The 18,198-nt window shown below is 41.2% G+C and overlaps 1 protein-coding gene across 1 annotated transcript; it reads left to right on the top strand.

Annotated features, from left to right (window-relative positions):
* Window positions 1-4,515: 4,515 nt before the first annotated feature.
* Window positions 4,516-17,699, top strand: LOC125474767. The gene is made up of 2 exons (XM_048578745.1): window positions 4,516-4,671; window positions 17,292-17,699. The coding sequence occupies exons 1-2, from the start codon at window positions 4,516-4,518 to the stop codon at window positions 17,697-17,699; spliced, it is 564 nt and encodes a 187-aa protein (XP_048434702.1).
* The last annotated feature ends 499 nt before the right edge of the window (window positions 17,700-18,198 follow it).

Raw genomic sequence — 18,198 nt, forward strand, 5'->3', positions numbered from 1 at the left:
CTCATTTTAAAATTCCTTAGTAATCTTAAATTTCTTCATCCAAACATAGTGTAAGTGTTCAATTGATAATTATTTTGTTTCTTATTTTTTGATTTTACTATTTGTGCTAGCTAATGATAGATGAAATATTTGAAAAAAAAAAAAAGGAAAATGTTAGGAAGACTAAATTTTTAAATCAAATTTGTAAACTAAATCACAGGTCACCAATAAGAAATAAGCACGTTAATCGAGATTTAAGTAACAATTCAATCATCAACATCCACATTATTTGGTTTACAAAATTTGGTTTAGAAATTTGGTCTCCCTAACATTACACAAATTGGATAGAAAAAAACTCAAGGGGTTGATATAGTGAAAAGTGACTATAGGTTAGAATCTCTAACTCGAGTTCAAACTCTAGGGATGCATTCTTTGGTGCCACTGACTTTGCTTTGGCGGCATACCGTTTGACCCGGAGGATAAAAATATGATGTCGACTCATGTGGTATCGAGAGATTAGTCCGACACTAATATGTTGTGCAATACCTCTTATATTAAAGAAACTCGAAAACTATTTTAAAGTTGTTTTCACTTTTTAATTTTTGTTTTCATTCTTTCTTAATACTTCTTCCCTTAGCAATTAAATGAAAAACTTTAATGCTACTAACTTTACCAAAACAAAACAAAAAGAGTAGTGATATCCATATACCCATTTTTACTCCTCTCACACCTCTCTCAATTTCTGGTCATGAGATCAAATGAATTAAAAAAGATTAATGGTAAAAAATTAACAAGGATGTGTGAAAGGTAAAAACATGTGCGTGAATAGCACTTTCCAACAAAAAGAACACTACAACATTACCAATAATGTTACATAACCCAAATAAACTACATTTTGTTAGACTTAAGTCACAAATATTCATTTGTAAAAAACTTACCCTAAAGTTTAATAGACAAGAAATAAAAATACTTATGGGTCACAAAAATCCCCTAAGATTTGAAAACGAAAATTCCCTTACACTTCAATAAACTAAATTGCTAACTAATTAACTTTTTCAACACATTGAAGATGCAAATAAAAAATATAAACAAAATAGTTATTAAACAAGCCCTAAACTATCTATGTTAACATTATCAGAAATTATCGATGACATGTTGGCAAGTTTGTTGTCAAATATCAAGACATATATTTGATATCAAAACATAATTGATGGTATTAATATTGACAGTCGTTCAATAGTGGGACTAAATACGATATCAAGACATATATTATCTGGATGAGACATCAAAGCTCCATTCCTTGAAGGGCGCATCTTGAAGTTAACTTGAGATTTATTAGCATTTATTTTCTTCAATATGGTACATGCATGGGGAAGTATCTGCTAACACCTTAGCTTGGGGAGCACATACATGCATATGGTCCTAAGTACTTCCAGTGCTGGCACATAATCCTAAATGTGGCTTCGACTCTTTTAATTAGGGTTTATTGAGGTAAAGATTAAGAAACAACACCAATTAGGGTTACCTAAATATTTAAAGGGGTTTTTGTATCTAGATCCAAAAACATAGGTAGTTTTTGGGACTGAGTCCAGTTATCTAATTACATATTTTGATATCAATTTTGCCCCTTCAGATAAATATATTTAATTTCTTTAAATTTTTTTTTTATCATTTATTCAGTTTTTAAATTTTGAATATTTAAATACTTAAACTAAAATATTATCTAGTAACTACCTACGATTTATGAAGAAAACAAAACCGATATAATCTAGTAACTACCTATTGTATAGGAAGAAAAATGCTTTATACCTACAAAGCAGATATAATCTACCTGCAAAACAAAAATAAACTACCTATTGTATTGGAAGAAGCGGAACATATATAGAAATATAAATATGATATGATGTATCTCCATTAAAGGAACGAATTTAGAGAGAAGAACACAAAAATATCACCCATGAAAAGAAGAGACAAAAAAGAGGAGGATTGATTCCATGATCTAACAGAGAGAATTGTTTGGAAGAAGGGAAAGAGGGGGGATGAAACAGACTGGTGGTTGAGGTGATTATATGCCTATAGCTAATCCTACAATTAAGGAATTAGTTAAACCACAAATAATCCCATAATTAAGAAATTTTGTGTATTTACTATAATTCATAAGTCTAAGGGGTAAATATGGTATAAACCACAAATAAGCATACGTGGAATCTCAATTATTGGACCTATTTCAATGGAGTGGACTAATCCTACTAATGGCTCACAAAATTGGATTTATATCCAGTTATCCCATATTTTTTAAATGTCACCTCCAAGTTTTTGAACTTCATGTGACAAAGGTTATTTTGATGTATGAAGTGTTTAATCAATCAATGTACTCGTTTGAAAATCAGGAAAAAAATAAAAAATATTTGGCCGTAGTTTGGAATTTTTCTCCGGGTGACACATGAAAATCTCTCATAGAGAGGCAGATTCCACAAGACAATTGTATGACAATTTTGTACTCTGTCTTAATAGGGAAACGGATTACTTCTTATTAATATATGATTGGATTCTTCGAGTTATATAGTCACAATCACAAGATTGCAAGGAGGATAGTGTTGTATAGATATCTATGACAGGATAGTGTTGTATAGATATCTATGACATGATATGGATCTGATGTACGCGTGAGAGAGATTTTTATCTCCTCTATATAAAAATTTGATTATCTGCAACTTTATTTCATCAAGAACAGATGGGGCAAGATAATCTGAAGTTTGAATAGAAAGATGATGCTGGTGTTACTTGTTAGTGTATAAGACATACATATACATATTAACTCTATAAGACCAACTCCAATGATTGAAGTAAAAATTTAAATTTTTAGCCCAAAAAATTTAGGTTGTAACTTAAAAACAGTTTTTTTTTATTTTATTTTTTATTTAAATAAGAATCCGAAGTTGTTGAAGAATGATTTTTAACCTTTTTTTTGTAGCTTTTTTTTTTTTAAGTAAAATTTATGTAGATTATCCTAATTTATTTTTATAGACATTTTGTCCCAAAAATATTTAGATTATAATAAAAAATAAAAAATCACTAAACCTACCTCATTCTTTCACATTTGTCCATGTTATTTGCCACATGAAATAACATGGACAAATACACAACCTACCCATTCTTAAACACAAATACATAGGTGGGTAGAAAGAAAAAGAAGAAGAATCGTTTGACAAAAGTGAATTTTGTGTGGATGTTTGAACAAATACATAGGTATTTATAGAATTTCTAAGTGATTATGATTTATATAATGTTTTTAATTGTTTTCGCTATTGGACTTAACTTTGGGTTATTAGATCTTTTCTTTACTATTAGATTTGCTAATATTCAATCTCCATCATTGATAAATTTGATTTTTCTAAAAAAATTGAATTTGACCCGCTGGTTGAATCAACAGTCCAACCATGTAAGCCGTCTGATAAAAAAAAATCGTTGATTTTTTTCAAAAGTCACCAACAACGTCGACAATGTTGTAAATAGTGGGTATGTTTGCCCACATGTGTATGGTAAAGACTCATATCCTAAATAGTAACCCGTTTGTAAGTTTCCTTTGAAGTGGCTCTATAAATAAGAGCACTTCGATTGTTCAAAGTGGAAAAACACAGAAAAGAGAAAAGAAAGAAATATCCTACCTTCAGTAACTCTTATTTTCACACTTGCAATAATTTTGTGGTAGTATTAAAAAAACTAAACAGTGTAATATTTGCACCCGCTTCACCCTTGCTCTTAGCAAAGGTTATTTCTCTAACTTTTGCCTATTTATAACGCGTTATCAACACGAGTCTCTAACCATTTCTCATTTCTCTTCGCCGAAAGAAAAGAAAAAAAATGTTTCCTCTAAGAATTTTACTGTTCTTCATTTTCCTCTGCCTCAACTGTTGGATATATCCTCGCGAAGAACTGTTTGCACCATGCTTGCTTTTAGTTCTTAACATAACAGTTATTTATATCTTTGATTTCTTATTTGGTGTAGTTATTGACTACTAACCCAGTGTTTATTTATGCAATCAAAGATGGTGCGGTATCATTGCCTATCTTGGACTGCAGATTTAATTTTACTGTAATTTTAGATGAAGCGATATGATTGCCCATCCTGTCCTGCATATTTAATTTTATTGCAATTTTAGGTGGTGTGGAATAATCACCCACCCTGCTCTGCACATTTAAATTTTATCGCAATTTTAGGTGGTGCGGTATAATTGTGCACCCTGCTTTGTATATTTAAATTCTCCTGTTGTTTAAAGTGGTGTGGAATAATCGCCTTTCTCATTAATCATGTAAATCTCGAGCCTGAAGTTTCGAGTACTTACCATTTTGGCATGAAGATCAAAATGAAAAATTTGTAAGATCTAAAAGTTCTAACAAAATATTCCTCCATAATACATATTATTGTAAGTTTTTACACACCTCAATTTTCTTTTAGAAAAGAAAATAGCGAACTTGGCAAAACTTGATTTTGTTACCCTGAATATTACTGGAAAGAATTACCTTACCTGGGTAATGGATGCCAAGATTCATCTGGAGGCAGGAAATCTTGGGGAAACCATTAAGGAGGATAACAGTGCATCCTCTCAAGATCAGGCGAATGCCATAATCTTTCTCCGTCGCCACCTTGATGAAGGACTGAATATCAAGTACCTCATTGTGAACACGAAAGTTCCTTGAAACAAGAAACAAGAATAACGTGTACAAAATAATATTTTTTGGTTTGATGATTTTGGGGTTACGATCTCTCTCAAATTTGGTCCTCTGATTCTATCTTCGTAGGGTGTAGGTTTGTGGATGAGTTGTTGATCCAAAGGGCCGTCGGGGCTTGATCTAAGGATGAACAGTTGATGAACGGATGAACACTTTCTTCAAGGGCCGTCGGGGCTTGATCTTGAATAATGGTTGTGTGGATTTGTTGAGGTTGTTGATCCAAAGGGCCGTTGGGGCTTGATCTTAGGATGAACGGAGGATGAACAATGAACACTTTCTTCAAGGGCCGTCGGGGCTTGATCTTGAGTTGGTGGAAGTTCTTCAAGGGCCGTTGGGGCTTGATCTTGAAGGAGGATTTGCAAAGAACGAAGAGTGCTTTCTTGATCCTTCGGGATTTTCTTGAGAGCTTTAGAACTTAAGGCTTCAAGGTTTTGGTGTGTAGAGAAATGTATTTGTGAATTGGTTGATGCTTGATACCTTGATGGAGAAGCCTATTTATAGGCTTTGAGAATGAATCACCACCACAAAATATTTTTTTCCTTTCCAAGCACCATTGCCTAATTTTCCCACTTAATGCAATATTGAAATTGAAGTGGTGTAACTTATGGCCTAATTTCCCACTTAATACCATTTTAAACTTGAAGTGGTGTAACTTATGGCCTAATTTCCCACTTAACACCATTTTAAACTTGAAATGTGTATGCTTTGTCATTGCCCAAATGAGAAAAACTTGCTTTGATCCATAATGGATTGAAGTGTGCTTGCCTTGTCATTGCCCAACATGAGAAGAAAAACTTGTTTTGATCCTAATGGATTGAAATGTACTTGCCTTGTCATTGCCCAAAATGAGAAGAAAAACTTGTTTAATCCTTCAAGGGTATTTCTTCCTATTTTGTTGAGTCACACGCCATGTGTACAATTTGTACAACACGTGGCGTATGCCATGTATGCCTTGACACGTCAAAACTTTAATGCATTGGTGAACATTTGTTTTTTTTTTTACTGAAATTTTGATGTCTACAAATGCCCCCACTTCAAGGTGCGTCGTAGACATGTGCTTGACACGTGTAGAAGATGCGTTTTGAAGTCCCTTAATGTAGATGTCAACCCAAGGGCCGTCGAGGCTTGATCTTGAATTGGGCTGGAAATTTCTTCAAGGGCCATTGAGGCTTGATCTTGAGTTCGACTGGAAGATTTTCTGGTTTCCTCCAATCGTTGATTTTTCGCAGGCTTACTCTTGAACTGGGTGCAAGATTCTTTTGGTCTCCTCCACTCGTTGATTTTCCTTTGTGCTACTCTTGAACTGGGTAGCAGGATTCTTTTGGTCTCCTCCGAAGGTCTGAGCTTACTCCTTTTTTCTGTTTCTTTGTTCAATCTCTCCAATTCGTATTGAAGAGGGTTAGATGATAGCTCAGCATATGCAGTTGTAGCTTGTCTCCACATGCTTCAATGTATCATTTTCACTTGCCTTACTTGCTCCCCTTTGCAGAAGTGGTATTTCCTTATGCAGGTTTAGCATCTTCTTTTGTAGTATTTGTTCCTGATGCAGGAGTTGAATGCAAACCTTGCATTTGAATGGACCATCACTTCTTGGTGGCAGCGCAAGTTTGAGTGGAGGTTCCGACATATTGCTTTCTCTGTCCTTGTCTTGGCAGGTGAGAACAAGGGCAAAGGAAAAGGGGGAAAAGCATGATATGAGATACCTTTGCTTTCGCCCTTGATGATATGAGATACTTTTGCCTTGGTGTCATTTGTTTGCAAGGGCATTCTCGGAGAGGAAGAAAACTGAGCATTTTGAGATGCTTTGCTGGGAGTGTACTCTCGGAGGTGAGGAAGAGTTGGGCATTTTTTTTTTTTTTTTTTGTTTGCAGGTCTGCCTTGCCATAAAAGATGAAGGTCGACATATATAGGGATTTCCCAATAGCAAGTGGTGGTACTGTTCTTTTACCCTTGTCGACAAACGTTTTGATCCCGCAAATCCGGCTTTTTGAAATAGTGACGACTCTTTGATCTTTGAATACGCCTCTTTGATTTCTGAACGACGCCTCTTCGATTTCTGAACGAGCGCCTCTTTTGACAAAGCTGCACGCGTTTTCTGAAAAGCAGAGAAAGCGCCACTGAACTTTGCGCTTGTTGGCTAAAGATGTGTAGCTGCGATGATGACCTCCACGTGATCTTTTGACAAAGTGGCACCCGTGCTCTGAAAAGCCGAGAAAGCGTCGCCAACTTACGCCGGAAAATCCAACTTTTGAGATTTGCAGAGCGATGTCTCTTCACTTTTGAATAAGCGGCCCTTCGATTTCTGAACCAACGCCTCTTTGATTTCTGAGCAAGCGCCTCTTCCTTTTTATAGAGGTATTGATCACCTCTAACATGCACACTTTGAAGGTTGCTCATTCCTGAAAATCATCTCCGGCCTTTTGAGTTTTAACTCCATCCACCCATCTCTTTTAACACCTTTGAAAAATGGCTAACCCATCGAACCTTAGCTTAGAATTGAGTCTCAGCAGTGATCCGGTTGCGCCGTGTCAAGGTAATGTATGGTGCCCGTCTTTCTTATCTTCTAACGGTCCTCTTACAAGTGAAGACTCAGTGATGCAGAATGCAACAACAGCTACAATAGTAGCTAGGAACCTCCTCACACCAAAAGATAGTAGGCTGCTTTCAGGACGGTCCGATGAGTTGGCCGTTCAAGAGTCCCTCGCTCTCAGTGTTCAGTGTGCGAGCTCTGTGTCCAACATGGGCCAACGCCTGCTTGCTCAGTCTCGTCAAGTGGAATCATTGATGGCAGAGGTGGAAGATCTTAAGCAGGAGATTAAACAGCTTAAGTACGAGAATAGAAGTTTGCATGTGCTTGCAAATAACTATTCATCGGGCATGAAGAGGAAGCTTGATGAGATGCAAGAATCTCAAGGTCGAATGCAAAGTGACCATCAAAGGCTTGCGTCTTTCTTCCAGAGGCACCTTTTTCCTGGGTCATCCAGCGTTCCGCCAAGTATTGAGGCCTCGAATGCTCTATCTCCGATGCCTCTTGCTCCGATGCCTTCTGCTCCGATGCCTCCTGCTCCGAGAGTGTTGCCACGTAGTGGGGCTTCACGTACACATCCTTTGTGAAAGCTTCATCTTTTTTTTTTTTTTTTTTTTTTTTTTTACGCACTTGTAATTTCTCGGAGATCAATGAACATGCTTTATTTTATTCAGTGTATTGTGCTAAATACAGATAAAACATATACATCACCAAGATGTGTTATTTCCCTTTTTTTTTATTTTTTATTTTTATTTTGATGATGTGACTGTACTTGAAGTTTTGAAGTTTCAAGTTGCCTACGTACCCTTGGTTGAGGAGGGATCAAGTCATGACGTAGTTCAAATGAGTGATGGTTTTTTTTTTATGATTTTGCCGTACACAGTTTATGCTCTTGCGGGCCAGGAGCATTTGGTGCCGTTTGCTTTAGGGGTAGTAGCGCTTCAAAAATCTGCCGTTGATGGGGCCGATCTTCAACCCGTCTTCTGCCATGATTAAGTAGGTGCCATTGGTGTAGATCTCTTGTATTACGTAGGGTCCATCCCACTTTGATGTGAACTTGCTTTTTGTCTTATGAGTTGTAATGATAGGCCTACGCAATGCCAGCACGAGATCTCCGGCTTGGAAAGACCTTGGGCGGACTTTCTTGTTGAATGCCTTGGATAACCGTGCTTGGTAGCATTCTAAGTGTTGTTGAGCTTCGAGCCTTCTCTCATCCAGCGCTTCCAACTCCTGAAGGCGCAACTTTGCATTTTCTTCATCAGTCAAGCCTTCTTGTATAGCCATCCTTAGTGAGGGAATTTGACTTTCGAGTGGTAGAACAGCTTCTACGCCATATACGAGAGAATAAGGTGTAGCTTGGGTAGGAGTTCTATGTGTAGTCCTATATGCCCAAAGTGCTTCACTTATTCTTTCATGCCAATCTCTCTTTGTTCGGCCGATTACCTTTTTCAGGAGGTTGCACAGCGTTTTGTTGAATGCTTCCGCGAGGCCGTTGGCCGGAGCATGATACATGGAAGACTTGTGCTGCTTGAACTTGTATTTGTCGCAAAGCTCGTCCACGAGTCGGTTGGAGAACTGCTTTCCGTTGTCAGTGATAATGTAGCAAGGCACCCTATATCGGTGGATGATATGCTCCTTGATGAAACGAACAACAGTTTCCTTTTTTACTTCCCTTAAAGGGATGGCTTCAGCCCACTTGGAGAAGTAATCTGTTGCAGCTAGGATGTAAGCTTCCCCTGCAGATGACTTTGGCGTAATTGGTCCTACAACGTCCAATCCCCATGCGTCGAACGGCCATGAAGCAACTGTAGGGTGTAATGGTTCAGGCGGTTGATGTATGAAGTTGGCGTGGAATTGGCAGGCTTGGCACCTTTTGGCGTGTTCCAGGCAGTCCTTCACCATGCTCGGCCAGTAGTAACCCATTCTTTTAAGCCGGAAATGTAGCTTTGGTCCAGACTGATGTGCCCCACACACACCTGAATGTGCTTCTTCCATGGCTAGATTAACTTCTTCCTCACCTAGGCATCTCAGGAGCACTCCTTCAAAAGAGTGTCGATAGAGTGTTCCTTTGTAGTAAAGGAAGCGAGGTGCTCGTCGATGTATTTCGGAACGGTGTCTGAGATCATCTGGAAGCTTTCCGTGCTCTAAGTAGTCGATCAGCGGCTGTCTCCACTCTTCAGCATCAACTGGAAGTACTGAGATGACATTTGTATCATCTAGTGACATTTCATTAACGAGCGGAATCACCCATCTTTGGCAAACTGGCACGTCTGCAACTTCATCTTTTCCTAGTGTCATACTCGAGGCTAGATTGGCGAGAGCATCTGCCATTTGATTTTCCTTTCTTGGCACATGTTCCAGTGTCACAGCTTCGAACTTTTGTAGCAGTTGGGTCGCTAGCCGGAAGTATGGGACGAGATCATCTTTCCTCACCTCATATTCAGTTAAGAGTTGATTGATTATGAGCTTGGAATCGCCATATACCTCAAGAGCTGTGATTTCCATGTTGATCGCCATTTGGAGCCCGATGATCAATGCTTGGTACTCAGCAACATTGTTGGAGCATAGCTCATTCAGTTGGAAGGAGTAAGGTAGTATTTGCCTTTGTGGCGACATGAATACTACTCCTGCCCCCGCTCCGTCTGCTCGTGCGGATCCGTCGAAGAACATCGTCCATGTTGGGAAGATGTCGATGTAGAACACCTCCTCGTCAGGCAAGTCGTCTGAGATTTTCCAATCAGCCGGGATTGGATGATCGGCAAGGAAGTCTGCTAGCGCTTGTCCCTTGACGGCTTTAGCTGGGACGTAGATGATCTCATATTGATTAAGAAGAAAAGCCCATTTAGCGAGTCGCCCTGTCAAGATTGGCTTAGTCATAACGTATTTGACAGGGTCGGCTTTAGCAACCAAGTGGATGGTGTAAGCATGCATGTAATGTCTGAGTTTCTGAATGGTAAACACCAAAGTGAGGCACATCTTTTCTATTGCGGAATAGTTCAACTTAGCGCCGGTGAGAGTTCGACTGAGGTAGTAAAGTGCTCCTTCTTTTTGGGATTCATTCTTTTGTGCCAAGAGTGCTCCGATTGAACTTTCCTGAGCAGCAATATACAATATGAGTGGTTTCCCGGGCACAGGTGCCCCCAGGACAGGTGGACTTGACAAATATTTCTTTATGCTTTCAAAAGCATTATGGCATGCTTTGTCCCATACGAATGGAACATCTTTCTTCATAAGGCGACTAAACGGTTGACAACGCCCTGCGAGGTTGGAGATGAAGCGTCTGATGAAGGCTAGCCGTCCTTGTAGACTTTTCAGCTCGTGCAGGTTTCTTGGCTCGGGCATGCTTTGAATGGCCTTGATCTTTGATTGGTCTACTTCAATATCACGGTGCTTGACGATGAAGCCGAGGAATTTTCCAGAGGTGACGCCAAACGCACATTTTAACGGGTTCATCTTGAGGTTGTATTTTCGCAACCTTTCGAACACTATTCGCAGATCCTTCAAGTGGTCTGATCTTTTCTTCGTCTTAACCACCACATCATCTAGGTAACATTCTATGTTTTTGTGTAGCATGTCATTGAAGATTTTCTGCATTGCGCGTTGATACGTAGCTCCAGCGTTCTTTAGACCAAAGGGCATCACCTTGTAGCAGTAGATACCTTTTGGAGTACGAAAGGATGTTAGTTCCTCGTCTTCGAGGGCCATGCGAATTTGATTGTACCTAGAAGAGCCATCCATGAATGATAATGCCTCATGGCCAGTGGTTGCATCCACCATGATTTCAATGATTGGCAAGGGGAAGTCGTCCTTTGGGCAAGCATCGTTGAGGTCCCGGAAGTCTATGCAAACACGTATTTGTCCTGATTTCTTAAGGACAATGACGATGTTGGAGATCCATTTGGGGTATTGCACTTCTCGAATAAAGCCTGCTTCGATTAGCTTGTCGATCTCGACCTCGATTTGTGGGATAAGCTCAGATCGATAGCGTCTTTGAGTTTGCTTTATCGGTCGTGTTCCAGGCCTGACCGCAAGATGATGAACAGCGATGATAGGGTCCAGGCCGGGCATTTCTTTGTAGGTCCAGGCAAAGACGTCTTTGTACTCTAACAACAGCTGATAATACTCCTCTATCTCATCTGTACTTAATAATGCACTTACGAAGATAGGCTTTGGTTCCTTGCCTGTACCTAAGTTGAGTTCCTTGAGATCATCGACCGTGGCTTGCCCCCCATCTTCGAGCTGTGGTGGTGCAGCAGTGACATCTTCCTCGGGGATTTTGTCTTCTTTACCTTCTTGAACCGTGATGTGGAAAACATCTTGGATCTCCTCTTCACTGTTGTCTTATCGGGCTTGTCGGTATAAGGATTGTCTGGTGTTCTGGGAGAGGCGTTCCTCGCAATCTTCATAGGAATGAGCCTTGACCGAGTAATTGAAGAAGTCTTCTGGGAAGAGGTCGCACATTGTGATGGGGATGGATGATCTTTGTGTCGAAATTTCATTATCTCCAACACTTTCACATTGTTCTGGAGGTTGACAAGAGCTGTTTTGCCCTATTTTTGACTGATAAACTTGTGGACAAGATGGTTGCTGCTTGTCCAATTTCTTCGAAGCGATCTTCGAACTGCATTCCTCACAATCTTCATAGCAAGGAGCCTTGATCGAGTAATTGAAGACGTCTTCGAGGAAGAAAAGATCCCGCATGAGCGATCTTTGTGCTGTAATTTCATCATCCTCAACATTTTCATGTAGCTTTGAAGGTTGACGGTAGCTGCTTTGCCCCCTTTCTGATTGGTGCACTTGTGGAGAAGACATATGTTTCTCGTGCAGTTTCTTCGGAGTGACATGAGTCCATCCTTCAATTTCACTTGACTTGGAGCATGCCCCCAACAGTCGAGGTGAAGACTTTGAGTCGAAAGAGCCAGGAGTGACATCTTTCTTAGGGATTTCATCTTCAGTGCCGTCCTCTTGGGTTTGTTGGCATGAAGATTTGCCAGTGTGGACGATGATGCGCCTCCTTACCTTCAGTGGTCCTTTTGTGTCGACCTCTAGGATTGCTTGGCGCTTCATCCTTGAAGGAATCAAGCTTCGAACGTCGCATTTTTCTGCTAACCCATCAAACTTTTCTTCCGTTGGTGTTGTCTTCCTCTTTCCAAAAGGCTTCTCATTATCTTCAAATCTTTCCGAAGCTGATCGTCGCAGATGAGAGACTGTTGTGTTGCTTTGTTTCTTAGGCTTTAACAACCTTTCAAAAACAGAGCTTTGGGATGTTGGCGCGCTAAGCCTCTTGAAGACAGAGGTTCGGTCTTGACTACCAATGCAATTAAGCACTGAAATTTTGGAGCTTGAATGGCTTATCCTATCGAAGACCGACGTCCGAGGGGTGGATTTAGGCTCTTTTTTGGTCTTGTTCAATGCTCACGTTGATGTGTTGAGCGCTAGCTTTCTTCACTTTGCTTGAAATCTTCACGGGTGCATTTGGTGTGAAGCCAAGTCCGGCTTTGTTGTTGTCAACTCCGTAACCATGCTCCTTCAACTTCTTTTGAGTTTTGGTGAGGTTACGTTCTTTGTCATTGACAGTGTTTGAAACCTTCTTTCCAGCCGCCTCAGAAGAAGCGAAGTCGTACCCGGCCTTTGACATGAGTTTGTAGGCGTTTGGGTCGAAACCTTCCTCGGTCCTCTTGGTTGGAAGAAAGCTTGATTCCACCTTCTTTGGTAGAGCTTTTATGAAGCCTTGTGGTAGTCTTGCGGCCTTAGCACCCCCTAACTGTGTCAGAGGTAAAACTGCATTCGTCTTGAGCAACTTTACATTATCCGTGTGCCACTGTGTATCGGCTTTTCTTGTTCCAGTTTCGAATGGAGATTGACCATTCTTTCTTCTTGACATCGGGATATACCGGAATATGGGTGCGTTCGGTCCTTCTGACGGCATCCTACTCCCTTTGGTTGTTGCAGGTTTAGCAAACTCATCGCCGTCTTTGCTTGAAGATGGCACGGCCTGCTCTTTTTGCTTTTTAGGCATGGCTTGCCACTCCTGCTTTTTAGGTACTGCTTTGCCCGTGGATTTGATCTCTTCCGGAAGAGCTTCAGGTACCATGTCTTCGTCCATGTAGAACTTGGCGTCTGCAAAGTGTGATTCAGCTTCGGTGAATGGCTTGGTGTCACCTTGGATCACCTTCACTCCTTCTCGGTAAAATTTTAGGCATTGGTGAAGGGTGGACGGCACTACCCCATTTGCGTGGATCCAAGGTCTTCCTAAGAGCAAACTGTAGGAAGTTCTTGCCTCACGTGGAATATCGTGCTTGATTTGAGCTCACCAATGGTCATCTCTACTCGGATCATGCCCATCGCCCTTTGTCCTCCTTGGTTAAAACCCTGGATCAGCAAACGGCTCAGGGATAGTTCATTCACCTTGATGCCGATTATGCTCATTGTTGATTTTGGCATGATGTTTATGGCCGACCCACCATCCACAAGCATGCGGTTGACTTTGTATTCCCTTACGTACCCTGAGACGAAGAGAGGACGGTTGTGAGGCTTTGATCCCAGCAGTAGGTCTTCGTCAGTGAAGTTAATTGCGTCATGGGTGGCACAACATGTGGCACATTCATGTGGCTGAAGCTTCGAGCCTTCGTCGTTACTTTCTTGCACTTCGTGGTCGCCGGGACTTGCCAGGACTGCTGCTAGTGCTCTTCGTATCTTTTTTGGCAATGGTAGCGCTTCCTCGATGCTAAAGTGTGTTGGTAGACCTTATTCGGGTGTGAGGGTCTTTTCTACCTCAGTAGCGATAGCTTTGCCTTTTGAGGGCTTTTCTATTTCTACTTCAACCATGTGACAGGCCATGGTAGTGCACTGTTGGAAAAAGTCATTCGGGAAGTATTCACGCAAGGAAACGGGAATGCGTGGCTCCTGCTCCGTAGGTTCCCCAGCATATGTTGTCTTATCATGCTTTATGTTTCTTTTAGGCTTTGCATTGTTGCGGCCGTGGTGATTTCTTCTTTGTTCCACCTTTGGCTGTATGACTCGTGGTCTTGGTTTCCTTGTCTTTTTGTAGGTTACCAATATCCATCCTTCTTTATCATCAGCATGTGCATCTTGGTCGCTTCTCTCCAGTGATGGTTGTGTAGGAGGTGTCGTGCAACTTGAGCATTCACGGGAACGGTCAGGTGTCGTTTGGAGAGGCACAGGATTAAACGATCCAAACGCAATTGTAGTGGTATGCGTTGCGGCCGTGTCCTCAAGGTCGAGCTCAATTTGCCCTTGTTGTGCTAGCTTCATGATGAGTTCTTTAAGAACGAAGCACTTGCCAACAGGATGGCTCACGATACGATGGTACTTGCAGTACCTAGGATCGTTTGTGCGATTCATTTCTTCAGGATGCTTGCATTCGGGTAGCTCAATCACCTTTTTTTCCAGCAAGTCATCTAACATGGCAGCCATGTCAGAGTCAGAAAAAGGGTACGTTTTCTGTTCCAACTCTCTCAAAGTGCTCTTGTATCTATCTTGGGTGCGAGAAGGCTCACTTGTCTTTATCTCCTTCGCTTTTTTCTTGGAGGAGATCTTGATGGGCGCTGAGGAGGTCTTGATGAGTGCTGAGGAGGTCTTGATGGGGGTAGTGTTGACGATGAAAGCTTCCTTAGCGGGCTTCTTCCCAGTCTTGTCTATATTTGAGGCGAATACTTTATCCTTATTGAAGTTAGTAATCGGCTCCTTTTTCCCGTGATTAGCGATACTCAGCTCCATGTCGTGGGAACGAGTTGCTAGCTTTTCGAATGTTCTTGGTTTTATGCCTTGGAGGATGTAATGTAACCCCCAGTGCATGCCTTGAACGCACATCTCAATGGCAGAGGTTTCAGAAAGCCGATCTTTGCAATCCAGACTTAAGGAGCGCCATCTATTTATGTAGTCGACGACAGGTTCATCTCTCCACTGTTTCGTACTGGTCAGCTCTAGCATGCTTACAGTACGACGAGTGCTGTAGAAACGGTTGAGGAATTCCCTTTCTAGCTGGTCCCAACCGTTGATAGACTCAGGTTCGAGGTCAGTGTACCAGTCAAAAGCGTTACTTTTTAGCGAACGCACGAACTGTTTGACGAGGTAGTCTCCCTCTATCCCAGCATTGTTGCAAGTTTCAATGAAATGGGCGACATGTTGCTTCGGGTTGCCTTTTCCATCGAACTGCATGAACTTTGGGGGCTAATAACCCCTTGGCATTTTCAAAGCATCAATCTTCTTGGAGTAAGGCTTTGAGTACAGTACGGAGTCATACGAGCTTCCTTCGTACTGTGTCTTGATAGTGCTTGCGATCATCTCCTGTAGCTGCTGGATAGAGAGAGATCCCATGAATGCCGTTGCTTGGTCTAGCTTCGGCTTCTCTTCAACTTTCTCCGCTGATGGCTCCTCTTCTTCGTCGACTTCTTTCTTTAATAGGCCAACATTTGGGTCGACTTTCACGTCGGGCAGCGCATCTAGTTGGTTGACAAGTGCGGCAATCTGCAAGTCCTTCTCTTCCACAGTCCGTGTGAGCTTTGCAATTGCTTCATTCATCTGAGCTAGCTGCTCCTCGATTGAAGTTGCTCCAGTGGTCATGACTTGCATGGTTGTACAGCCGCTCGAATCAGCGTTGGAGAGTAGGGACTCTGAGTATTTCCTCGGGCTTTCTCCCCTTGATGCCCTTAGCGAGGCTAGGGTGATCATAGGCTCGTACCTCAGGTGCTCTTGTTCCTTTGACAGAGTTAATGCAGGGGCGGAAGCCGCGGCAAAAAGAGCTCTTGCTTTACTTCGGGTTGTGATGCCCGAAATACCACCACTTGCGGCGATGATGTTCTTGTTCTTTGCTTTGATTGCAGGAACAGCTTGATCCTTTCTTGATGCCATTTGCGTTTTTTTCGATGATTTGAGGATAGAAATGAGAGGTAGAGAGGTCCCACTGGGCGTGCCAAATTTGTGAACACGAAAGTTCCTTGAAACAAGAAACAAGAATAACGTGTACAAAATAATATTTTTTGGTTTGATGATTTTGGGGTTACGATCTCTCTCAAATTTGGTCCTCTGATTCTATCTTCGTAGGGTGTAGGTTTGTGGATGAGTTGTTGATCCAAAGGGCCGTCGGGGCTTGATCTAAGGATGAACAGTTGATGAACGGATGAACACTTTCTTCAAGGGCCGTCGGGGCTTGACTTGAATAATGGTTGTGTGGATTTGTTGAGGTTGTTGATCCAAATGGCCGTTGGGGCTTGATCTTAGGATGAACGGATGATGAACAATGAACACTTTCTTTAAGGGCCGTCGGGGCTTGATCTTGAGTTGGTGGAAGTTCTTCAAGGGCCGTTGGGGCTTGATCTTGAAGGAGGATTTGACGAAGAACGAAGAGTGCTTTCTTGATCCTTCGGGATTTTCTTGAGAGCTTTAGAACTTAAGGCTTCAAGGTTTTGGTGTGTAGAGAAATGTATTTGTGAATTGGTTGATGCTTGATACCTTGATGGAGAAGCCTATTTATAGGCTTTGAGAATGAATCACCACCACAAAATATTTTTTTCCTTTCCAAGCACCATTGCCTAATTTTCCCACTTAATGCAATATTGAAATTGAAGTGGTGTAACTTATGGCCTAATTTCCCACTTAATACCATTTTAAACTTGAAGTGGTGTAACTTATGGCCTAATTTCCCACTTAACACCATTTTAAACTTGAAATGTGTATGCTTTGTCATTGCCCAAATGAGAAAAACTTGCTTTGATCCGTAATGGATTGAAGTGTGCTTGCCTTGTCATTGCCCAACATGAGAAGAAAAACTTGTTTTGATCCTCAATGGATTGAAATGTACTTGCCTTGTCATTGCCCAAAATGAGAAGAAAAACTTGTTTAATCCTTCAAGGGTATTTCTTCCTATTTTGTTGAGTCACACGCCATGTGTACAATTTGTACAACACGTGGCGTATGCCATGTATGCCTTGACACGTCAAAACTTTAATGCATTGGTGAACATTTGTTTTTTTTTTTTACTGAAATTTCGATGTCTACACTCATGGTTGAAGATCTACTAACCCTCTAGAAGGCACTGAAAGATAGATGCAATCACCAGAAGACAGTGATTCTTCCAAGGGCTCGTTATGAGTGGGCTCACCTAAGGATTCAGGATTTCAAGACGGTGGCTAAGCACAATTCTGCTATGTTCAGAATTACTTCCCAGTTTAAGCTCTGTGGAGAAATGATCACTGAGGAAGATATACTGGAAAAGACTTTCAGCACTTTTCATGCCTCTAACGTGCTCCTGCAGCAACAGTATAGAGAAAGAAGTTTTACTGAGTATAACCAGTTGATATTTGTACTCCTCGTGGCTGAACAACACAATGAGCTTCTGATGAAGAATCATCAGTCCCAGCCTACTGGATCTGCACCATTCCTAGAAGTGAATGCTGTTTCGCTTAAAGGGAATACCACATCCTCTTCGTGGCAATAATTACAAACGAAGACATGGCCACAAGCAAGGCCGGTGGAATGGGAAAGGCAAGAACCATGGTGTCCAGGTTCCAAGGCATAATATAGGCCCGAGCTTTAAGAATGCATATCGCCAGAAAGGCATAGCTCATATGAATACTCCTAAAAATCTTGAAGGAGTTTGCCATAGGTGTGGTGGCAATGGGCACTGGGGGCGTACCTGTCGTACTGTAAAACATCTGGTGGATCTGTATCAAGCCTCCCTCAAGAAGAAGGGTGTCGAGACCAATTTCCTCGACCAGGCTAAACCGATTGATATACCTGATCCAGTGACTGATTTATTGGGACAGTTGAACACAAACCACCTAGATGTTTCAGATTTTATTATTGAAAGAGGGAATGAAGTTTATGGATCTGATTGAATCATTTATGTTTAATATACTCTTGTTATTTGTACTTGTGGTTTAATGCTCGCATTTTCAATTCAATAAAAGTAGTATTCCAGTATGAATAAACTGTTT

The sequence above is a fragment of a genome, unplaced genomic scaffold, assembly GCF_019419815.1.
Source record: "Pyrus x bretschneideri cultivar Hongxiangsu unplaced genomic scaffold, Pyrus_bretschneideri_v1 Contig13, whole genome shotgun sequence".
NCBI classification, from domain to species: Eukaryota; Viridiplantae; Streptophyta; class Magnoliopsida; order Rosales; family Rosaceae; genus Pyrus; species Pyrus x bretschneideri.

Bases quoted from the DNA above. Each gene is read 5' to 3' on its own strand.
- LOC125474767 (XM_048578745.1), top strand. From the start codon at position 4,516: ATGGATGCCAAGATTCATCTGGAGGCAGGAAATCTTGGGGAAACCATT. The intron at 4,672-17,291 runs GTTCCTTGAAAC...CTAACCCTCTAG, and splicing joins ACCTCATTGTGAACACGAAA to AAGGCACTGAAAGATAGATG.